The 10081-nt window shown below is 41.0% G+C and overlaps 1 protein-coding gene across 3 annotated transcripts in view; it reads right to left on the bottom strand.

Moving 5' to 3' along the window:
* The window catches only part of LOC115045555 (RNA-binding motif, single-stranded-interacting protein 3), a 107377-nt gene that overhangs the window by 2918 nt on the left and 94378 nt on the right, over positions 1–10081 (bottom strand). For 2 of the 3 annotated variants that reach the window (XM_029505305.1, XM_029505307.1), the window contains exons 9-13: positions 8897–8993; positions 6515–6565; positions 1160–1276; positions 770–856; positions 168–296 (exon numbers count right to left, since the gene is read on the bottom strand). In XM_029505305.1, coding sequence (XP_029361165.1) covers positions 168–296; positions 770–856; positions 1160–1276; positions 6515–6565; positions 8897–8993 — 481 coding nt within the window. Of the gene's footprint in view, positions 1–167; positions 297–769; positions 857–1159; positions 1277–6514; positions 6566–8896; positions 8994–10081 lie in introns of those variants that run through there. The other variant, XM_029505304.1, reaches the window with a different exon arrangement.

Below are 10081 nucleotides of genomic sequence, written 5' to 3'. Positions count from 1 at the left end.
CAATGAAGCATAAAAAAACATTACAGCATGTCTATGCCTCCTTTCTACTTGGCATCCACTTATAACATAACTGTCACTTCTGTTATTGTGAATGTAAATCCCTTTGACAGCACAAAGCAAGTGTGATAACATAACATAACCTCTGTGTTGCTCAGCTGTGCACCTACTTACTTAGTCTGCTGGTAAGAGTAGGCTGTGGCATGATCTCCCGCGCTCTCCACCGATAAAGGCTGCTGGCCGCTGGTGTCCTGTGAGGAGGCGACAGCTGTCTGTGGAGATGGGTCTGTCACCACGCCCTGACACCAGTTACACTAATCAGTCAGATGTCATACAAACTCTTCCAGTGTGATTGTATTTCCAATAACTTTGCGCGTAACAAGGAATAATTCACAGAGGTTATCATACATTTTCTGTTTCCTTTCGGAGTTTTGTTTCAATCAGCTGCCCTCTCTCCCTCCCTCCATAACTGCTGGCTCCTTTTAGATTTTGTTTACATTTTTTAACAGCATATCCACGCTAAAGGACAGTTACAGTCATTTACCATAAACTAGGAGAGTTATATTGCATATAGAAGATAAAACCCCAGTTTTATCTGCTGTATACAGATAAAACATGGGTTATATAAAATTCAGTTTCACATTAGTTTAGTGCTTAAAATGCTTTGCGGCTCCTACGATACATCTTTTATATGCAGTCCTGTATGGTTGGCTACAGGCTGCTGTGTAAAGAGTAACCAGTACAGTGTCAATAAACAACTCTTTGTCCTTACTTCCACTGTGATGGCAGAGGCAGGCACTGCAGTGTACTGGGGAATGTAGGGCCCTTGCATAGGAGCAGCCGCTGCAGCAGGCATGTACTGCAGAGAGAAAAGAGGACACAGCCAATGTTATATTATAGCTGTAATAGGTGTATATTTTATATCCTTTTTTTTTTTTAAACACTTTACATTACATTACATAAGAACACTTTGGCTCTTGCCCAAAGTCATCACACATTTCACTTCAACGGGAAAAATGCATTTTCCAGAAGGGTTATGTGGTTTGCTGATTGAAAAAAAGTCAAATGACAAATGAAACATATTACAGCAAGAAATGCAAACACGAATATGAGTGCAGAGCAAGATGGTTTGCAGGAGGTCAAACTCAAAGCTGAGACTCACAGTGCCTGTAGTACCCAGAGACAGGTGATTCATCTGCTGGGTGAGAGGAGCCATAACACTGGATGGATGAAGAGACAAACTGGGCTCTATGGCTGCAGCTGGAGTGATGACAGCACCCTGAGGCGGGATGAAAGGAAGAAAGGACAAACTGGATTATTGACACTGTTGTTAAAAACTATTGCGAACACAATTTTTTATTCTCATCTGACCTGAATCAGATACGTCAGATACACAGATCTAAGTCATACAAATGAGGCACATTTTAATCAGGAGACAGAGCAAGGCAGCCCCTCCCCCTCCCTCGATTCCAGTCATTGTAATAAGCTTAATGTCTTAGGACTGCAGTTTCATATTCATCTCAATCTTCTCATCAAGCATTCGGCTACAAAGATAATTAGAGCTTCCTCCAATATGGACGAATGCACCATCAAGTCTAGCAGGAACTATCACAGCACAACAGGTCACTTGAAAAGTTTACTGCAGTGCTAAAAAAGGTTGGTTTTTACGATACACAGCTAAATAGAACCCCTTTAAAAACGTACAGCTGGAGGGAAAAGGTGAGGCTTCCAAGGCTGTTAAGTTTGATGACGGCAAATGGTTTCACTTTGTATATGGCAACATAGTTAGCCAGCTTGGCAGGTTTGACAGGACATGCCTCTGAATGGAGCGGAAAGGCTTTCACTGTAAATCTCCTCAATGTGAAGGGATTTGACGCGGCCTAACACCTTGATGCAGTCAGCTCTACTTTTCTAGTACAGCTCTGCTACAGATTCAACACGCCGTATAGATTTAAGAGGAGACTCCTCACATTGCACGTCGTGGCATCTGGCAACGACCTGGCAGCAGTAAGCGCTGTTCATTTGTGATAGCTGTTTAACTACTCTTCCCATGAGCACAGACAGGATCAGTGGATGTGTGTCAGAAAAATCTCCGGAGCGACTTCTGTAGCTGCATGTTGAGACAGGATGTTAGACAAACACAGGTACTAAGTTTCGGTATTTTCGGCACAGGCTGCCTGCATGTCAGCTCTGTAACTGTAGGGTTTCATAGGGAGGCTCGCAACCAAACAAACACACACACAAGCCAGTAATAAAAGTTCTACCAATGCGTTCCTCTCAAAGGCGCAGACAGTCCATCAGACTGGTTCACATCTGTGAAACTGTGAAGATCCTTTTGTCTGCCAGCTTCATCGGAAGACATTCACACACATAAGCAAAGACAAGGATTGTCAGAACTGCTAACAGCGGAGAGAGTGCTCTTCCTGCTGCCTGCTCTCTTCACAGGGAGCTATGTCTGCAGAACACAGAAATCTTGGTATCAGAAATTCTCTGTCAACACTGTCCTCAACATTGCAAGTGAATGAGTGACACTTATATATAAACGCGCATATAAACATGGAGGCATCCACATACAGATGCAGCAACAGATCTACCCACAAACTCACACAAAGCTTTGGCTTAGACAGGTAGATTTAGCAGCTAGAATCGAAGTAATACCCAAGCTTTTCATTCATCTCTATAATACGTCCTCTTGTTTAATGATTTCTTATCCTTACTCTCTCTCTCTCTCGCTCGCTCCCTTTATCCAACTTTCCAGCAGACTTCCAACAGAGAGTAGAATGCATAAAGCAAAGGGAAACGCAGAATGACTAATTATCGTTTCTGGTTTATAGCTTTACAAGTGTTTAACTTGCAATCTCTGCATGTATCTGTCTGTCAGCCCCCTTGTATTAGCGGGTGTGTGATGTGTGCGTAACTGTGTGGTGGAGCGTATGCATATATGCTTGTGTTTTCATGTATCAGATGAGCAACAAATGAGCACACGGGACAGATAGTTATCTTCCCCCCCCGAGGCAAACCCAAGATCTCTTTCAACTTTGAACTCGCTCCTTCTCTTACTCACTCCCCCCTCACCCCCCCCTCCCCTTTTTTACTGTCATTTTCCATAAGAATGAAGCTGAGTTAAAGAATGCTGCAGGCACTGCACGGCATCAAATGCACAGTATTAGTGATAATGACATCTGTTTATATGTGTGAGCATGCAAATGAGGTGAACGGCCATTATTTATTATTTTTGCAGGTGGCGTGTTCTGAAAAGCAGATGTTTGTATTCTTTGCAAAGATGATTTCCCATTCTGAAACCACATCCTTTATCTCTGTCTTGTCGCTTTCATGATGCACAAAAACTCCCAGGATTTTGCAGGACTACATAATCCAAAAGAAAGGAATTGCTGGATCACATTTGACAGTTCTGCAAACGCAGGATATAAGCATCAACAAAAAGGACACTAAGTGAGTATTGTGCAGTATTTTCAGGCCCAGATATGTACTGAACGGTGCCTCATTCCGACATATTGTTCACCCCTTTGTCTCCTAAAATGGGTTTAACATGGCAATTTAACTCAGGAAGATCTGAAATCCCAATTCTTTGGCTGTCTCATTACACCCCTCCTCAGTAAGCCGCCTTCCATGTCTTTCTTGCTATGCATGGTTAGGGTAATTCATTCATTTCCTGTAGGGGGATTTGTGAGTAATTATGCACAAAGACATCCTCTCACTAATTAAGATGTAAAGACAGGGAGTTCGAGTAATCTGGGCATTCCACCAAGACTCGGAAACACACAGTCCTTAAGGCACTCCAATGTGTGTATAGGTGAGTTTGGGTGTGCATGTGTATTTGTCTGTGTGTATCTGAATTTGTTTGCTTGTGTCAGTGTGCCAGTTTAAAATATGCACTTTTCACAGTTTTCGTTTCTCTTACTGAAACCTTTTACTTAGGTGAAAATGAACGAATTTGTCAGTGATATGGTGATATGCAGGGTCAAACCCGCTATTTCAGTTGCATGAGCAGCTAAAAACCTCCTAAGTGCATGATGGACTGCTGGCGAGAGAATCTAAACATGCCAATGAATGCACACCATTAATCGGACTTAGTAGCCATTAACTGCAGTACAGCAGTGAGGAAGACTCTGCTGCCATAGGAACAGAATTAAGCCGCTGTGTCTCTCCCAGTCTCCCTCCCTGACGCAGCTTTAACTTGCCAAGCTCCTCTGTATCCAGGAAATACAATGACTAGCCTTTGCCTTTGTTGTCTAACAGGGATTTTGACTACGCAGAGACAAGGCTGGGGAACAGGCACGCACAGCCCAGACATGCTTTTGCAGCAGTTGTTTTCTTTTCTTTGTTCTCAATTTATTCTTTGTAATCCCTTCTTTCCTCTCCTCTCCCCATGCCTGCTTCTCTCCCCTGTCCTTTCTTTGTTAAATGCAAGCACTTTCTTTGTTTTCTCCTTCTCCAATCCGTCCTTCTCTTCTCTCCCTCGCCGTGGCTCCTCTCAAGTCTGAGGAAGTCATATCAAGCGGTCTGCCAGATAATTAGTTGGGACATTTGTTTGAAAACACATTTACAGAAGGGTATTATCCTCTCCCACAGACATAATTTTAATCAGACATGACAACAGAATGTTTTTAGCACTTGGCAGATAGACACAAAGAGAAAGACAGATAGGAAGTGAGAACGACAGAGAGAGGGAAAAACAGAATTTGGAGCTAGTTGTATAAGACTGGATTAACTTATCCATGGCTGATATAGCTGCCATACCTGTGCTGCCTCTACCTTCCAACTGTCCATGGCCGCCAATATCAACAGAGCATAGCCAAAGTGTAAAATAGTCTGTGGTTGCTGGCAAGAAACGAATTCATTCACATGAGTGCAGATAAAAACCTGGACGATAAAATCTGTCTTTCTGAGTGGAGCCAACTTTATTTTCTAGAAAAATACTGATGGTACAGGATCATTCAGGACTCTGGCTCTTATTCTTCCATTACATAAAATCTGGATGAGACAGTGTCATCATGGGCTGGGAACTGCAGTTTATCTTTGCAGTGACATTCATTTCTTTCCCCATTATATGAACCCTGTCTAAGACGAGAGCGCTTTCAGACCAGCCATGTAATTAAAACCTATGGGCATAAAAATCAATGTGTGTTACATTTCTTCTTAAAATAATTAATATAGATTTTGCTTGAGAAAAACCACTAGTGAATAAATGTTTAAGATGTGATAAAAGTTTATTTCTAACCCTTTCAGGTTTACTGTGTTTTTCCAAGATGAATCTACATTGATCACTTCTTTTTCTAGTGGCCCTGAGAAGTAATAACTGAGGTTATACAATGAGAGAACAGATAAAATATCTGTCACTCTTTCCACTAATGAGAGAAACATATTTAAGGAATTGAAATCTAAATCCAGGATTCTGTCCCTGGATTGGATGAAAGTGTAGAGACTTTGCTCTCTATGTGTGGGTGGTTAAGTTGCTGTAGGTCAGACAAATAGAACAAATAGAATTTTATGTTGAACACAGTCTACAGTGTCTGATTTTGTTTGTGTGTTAGAGAAGAAGAAAGAGAATCTGTAGGTGGGTGAGTGAAAAGTGCACGTCCCCTCTACTCCCATACACACAGTCAATATATGTGCCTGATTGTGTAGTTACATGTAGGTGTGTCTTATACCCACAAATGTGTTTCAGTCTTTGAGGCAGTCAGAAATGAGCTGGTCTACAGGAAGTAGGACAGGAAGCTCGAATTATGCAGCAGCTCTGTGTGATACTGTATCCAGCAGAGCATGTTTTTGCATTGTTATTTTCTTTGGCTTATATCATATTCCGAAAAAAGGAAAAAAAAAAAAAAGTCAGTCAGAACAATAGTTCTCACTTTGGACAGAATTTAGGATCAGCATTATGTTCACCGCTACATTTGTGGAAGTCGGTTTGTTGGGCTGCAGTTTCATTTCGATCCAGCAGGGAGCAACCTTTTCTTATGGATCTCAAACTTGGCCCCTCTGAACTCTTTAAGAGGTTACTCTCAGGCTGATTCAGCAGAGCAGGACTAGCCTTTTTTTTTTTTTTATTATTATTCATTTTTTTTTTTTTTATCTGGCCTGGGTAGGGCTCTCATACACTGATGCACTTGCTGTAAATAGTGTGTAATTTTTCTTTTATTATTTGGCTTTTTTAACGTTTCGGTGATTTGCTGCAATTTATCAGTAACAATCGAGATATTAGATGTAGAAAAAACATTTAAAGACATTAAATACTATTTACAATTAAATAAAGCTGCATTGAGCATATAGCCCAAAAACTACCAAATATTTTTCAACACAGAAGGATCCTGAAGCTGCCAATGTGACAGATGTGACAGATGTGACTGTGTTACTGGAATTTGATTGTTTGTTAACAGACTGAGAAATGCATGAGGAACAAATATTGAGGTTGGAATGTGATGTAGAAAGGAGGAAGTGATAGACATGGACAGAATTACTCCACTGGGAACAAGATAACATATGACAAAAAACTTACTGTAGGTTGCATAACATACTGTTGATGTGGCATCCAAGATGTACTTTGGACCTGTGGACAGAAGAGGAGAAACGACAAGAGAAAAGAGAGGGAATGAAAAAAGACATAGCAACGAAGGAAATAGAAATAGAAAAAGGACGAAGGCGAGAATGAAAGGACGGATAAGAAAATAAAGCAATTAAAGGAGAGGAAGATGGGGCACGAGTTAAAAGATACAGGAGGGAGGTCAGGAAGAGATGAGAGGAAAAGGAAGATCAAAAAGGAGATTGTTGTAAGTGCGTAAAGAATTGCAGAAGAGAGAACATAAAGATGGACAATTGTGAGACAGAATGAAAGGAAGGGAGCCAAAATGAGAAAGCCAAAGAGGAGAGGAGAGAAAATTAATCATTAGCTCAAGTCTTTACAAGCCCATTTCACAGCTTCTGTCCCTGCGGCAGCATGTCTTAAAGAATATTACAGCATTAACCAAGGGTCCACTATACAGTATGTTATGTTGTAATTATAACAAGATATGAAGACCACAGAGATCAATACAGTCTAATAATTACTGCTTCACAGAGGAGGTTTCATCATCAAAGTCTGTCTTGACCAAAAAACAGCACTTTCATCTCCTTCTGCTACCCAATGCCCAGCCCTGACATGAGGAGAAACAAGTCCCCGGAGGCCCCTTTGTCACTTGGAAGGCACGGTATTCATGTATATAGTAATCATATGAGTGCACATACATATTCATTTATCTGTCCACAAGGGAGTTCAAGAAACGCAAGGCAGGTTATTTTCTAATTTCTCCTTGTGTTTCCTTCAAAAAAGGAGAAGAAGAAGAAGGGAAAAAAAAAACAATGTGTGACGGTGTCTCACTATGTGACTCTGCTCTGCCGAAGGTGTGTCTTTGCATTTGCCTTCCTCATTTACAGCAGCACTGCAGAAAACCTGTGGGGGAGAGCTGCTGATTGTCTGAAAGTTTGACAAACTGAGGATCAAGTCAATCAAAGATCCTCACGAAGAACCAAAGCCACACCGCCAAAGTGGCTTTCACATGAATTTGTATGGCATGTGCATTACAAGGAGAGGGAATGCAACACATGGGAGTAGAGAGACAGGCAAAGGGAGGATTTGGGCCTGAGAATGAAAGATCGATGAGAGTAGTGCTGCAATATGAGCCATGTCTTATCTGAGTAGGAATGGCAGTGAAGGGAACTGTTATAACTTGATTTCAGTGTTAAAGTCCTCACTGTGAAAAGAAAAACTGTAGTTCCTTGACCTGTAAATCCGGAGTTGACATGATTAATAAAAAAAAGAAAGCACAATAAATAAATAAATAAATAAAATAAAAAAATTAAACAGTTGATCAGAACTGTGGTCAGTGATCTGAGATATTCAACACATATTTCTAAAGCTGTCGTCTAAGGTAACAGCTTTTAACTCTACTTAAGATGATATCCCTGTATGTTTCTCACTGTCTCATAAAAAGATAAACGCGATGTGTTTGTCCACGAATTACCAGTTTCAGCCCTCCTCTAAGGGGTCACATGACAAAGCCCATTTCGTTCCTGGTGAACAGATAAATCTTTAAAAAGAGCTCACAAATATATTCTTTCATATTTGAAAAAGGCTAAGCAATTTTCTACAAAAACCTCACTTTGGCAGGATTAATACATTTGTTAGTGCTATTTTGACATGTGGATTATCACACGTTTTGATTGCTCTCCCTTTATCATTGCAATCCTTAAAATGCTGTGAAATCTTTATGGAGCAGCTGAATGTTTTTAAAGAAAGAAAGACTTCTGGTTAGTCAGTCTGAAAAGCTGCTCCATTTTATTTTATTGCCTTTAATTTTCCTTTTTGCTTGTCTGGAACTTCTGTACTTTTTGTCACTGATGTAAAGTCTTTTGTGATTTTATCACAGGTGCTCGAAAAATAAACCTACTCTCTTGTATACTTATTAGTAGATATTTAAGGCAGCAGGGCAGTGTGTGTGGGACTGAAAAAAAAAAAAAAAATCAATCACACTGTTTATGGTAACGAAGGACCATGCCTTGAGGTCAATGTGTCATTCACTTATGTGTGCTTTTAACTTTTAACTTAAAAAAAAAGAAATATCAGACCAGAGCTATCATCAAATCATGGTGGGACTTCACCTTCTTGTGACATAAGTTGAGTTAATAATGTGCTACCAGGCTGCACTGAAAATGTATGGACTTCCATGTTGAAGCTTTGATTTTATGTCAGCTTCTCTGCTAAGTCTATCGAGTGAAACTGTCATTTTAGCTTTTATTCAGATAAACATATTTCTATCCCTCAATGTCAGTTTCCCAGTTGGTCCTGGTTGTCCTATTCTGGGGCTCGACCTAATGCGGCAGGCCCCAGACAGGGTCCACCCACCTGATATGTGGAAACAGGTGAGGCAGCAATGAAGGGTGTAATTGATGTCTGTGCAATCATCCGATTGGTGGAGATGCTGTATGGTGAAGAGTAGAAGCTGTGGACAGAGACAAAAAGATGCTCAACGTTTACATCCTCAGTTTCTGCAAATTTTTAGAAATGAAATAAGACTGAAACATGAGCACACTAAACAACAGCATCACATCGATGTGGGACAGCCAAGAGGCTTCTCTGCACATACAGCTTTGGGTTTCCAGACATAACCACGAGAAAAAGGTGAACACGAGCCTTTTGCATCTCCTTGTCTTCGACCGCCCGGTCTATTCCAAGATACCGCAGACGAAATGCATCAAACATCATCAAAGCTTCCTTGAAAACAATATTGCAGCTTCACTCCACGCCATACCACCAAAGACGTCGAATGAGATTTGACACTGCACTGGAGTACACATCATGTTACAAAAGAGTCTGCTCCACTGCTATGCATAATAATGAATTATCACCTTAATGTGTGAGTGGGTGAAATATTTCTGTATTGCCTTTTATGTTCCCACCTACGCACATTCCACTTCGAAGGAAAGGCTGTATCTGTAACACCTGCATTTTATACTCTGTTTACTTCTCCTCTTATACGTTTGTTTGCCCTTCTGAATTTGATCCGTCTCTTTATTCTTCCTATTTCACCCCCTCAGCCCTGCAGCGGTAGAATACTGTGGCTTGCAGTGCTTTATTTATCATTGTGTACCTAGAGAGGACATGTTTCATCCGCCAGGCCGTGTTGCCTTGCCCGATCGATCCCCAAGTGTCTGTTGACTGAATAATGGGGCAAGGGAGGGGAGGAAGAGAGGGAGAGGGTATGAGATGGAGAGAGCGCAAGGCAGCAACAGAGAAAAAAATCCCTCTCCTATTTATCTCCAAAAGCCCCAGCTGTATAAAAAGGTTCAAATCAAGTGTTGCTTACTTGGGGGTGTCACGTTAGTTTTAAATATTGCTGCAAACTACTACTTAAAATATTTTATTTAATCCTTTGGGGAATTTTTTGTTGCTTTCAATCATTGATACCAGACAACATACAGAGACGGCAGAGACACTCTGCAACTGGCTCAAGATGGGAAAACAGACGAATAGGTGCTCCACCACTGTGACACCAGCACGCATCTCATTTCATGGTAAAATAGGTTCTAG

This window comes from Echeneis naucrates, chromosome 6, assembly GCF_900963305.1.
Source record: "Echeneis naucrates chromosome 6, fEcheNa1.1, whole genome shotgun sequence".
Taxonomy (NCBI): domain Eukaryota; kingdom Metazoa; phylum Chordata; class Actinopteri; order Carangiformes; family Echeneidae; genus Echeneis; species Echeneis naucrates.
The sequence above is the reverse complement of the archived record's forward strand: the minus strand, read 5'-3'. Positions and strand labels throughout refer to the sequence as shown.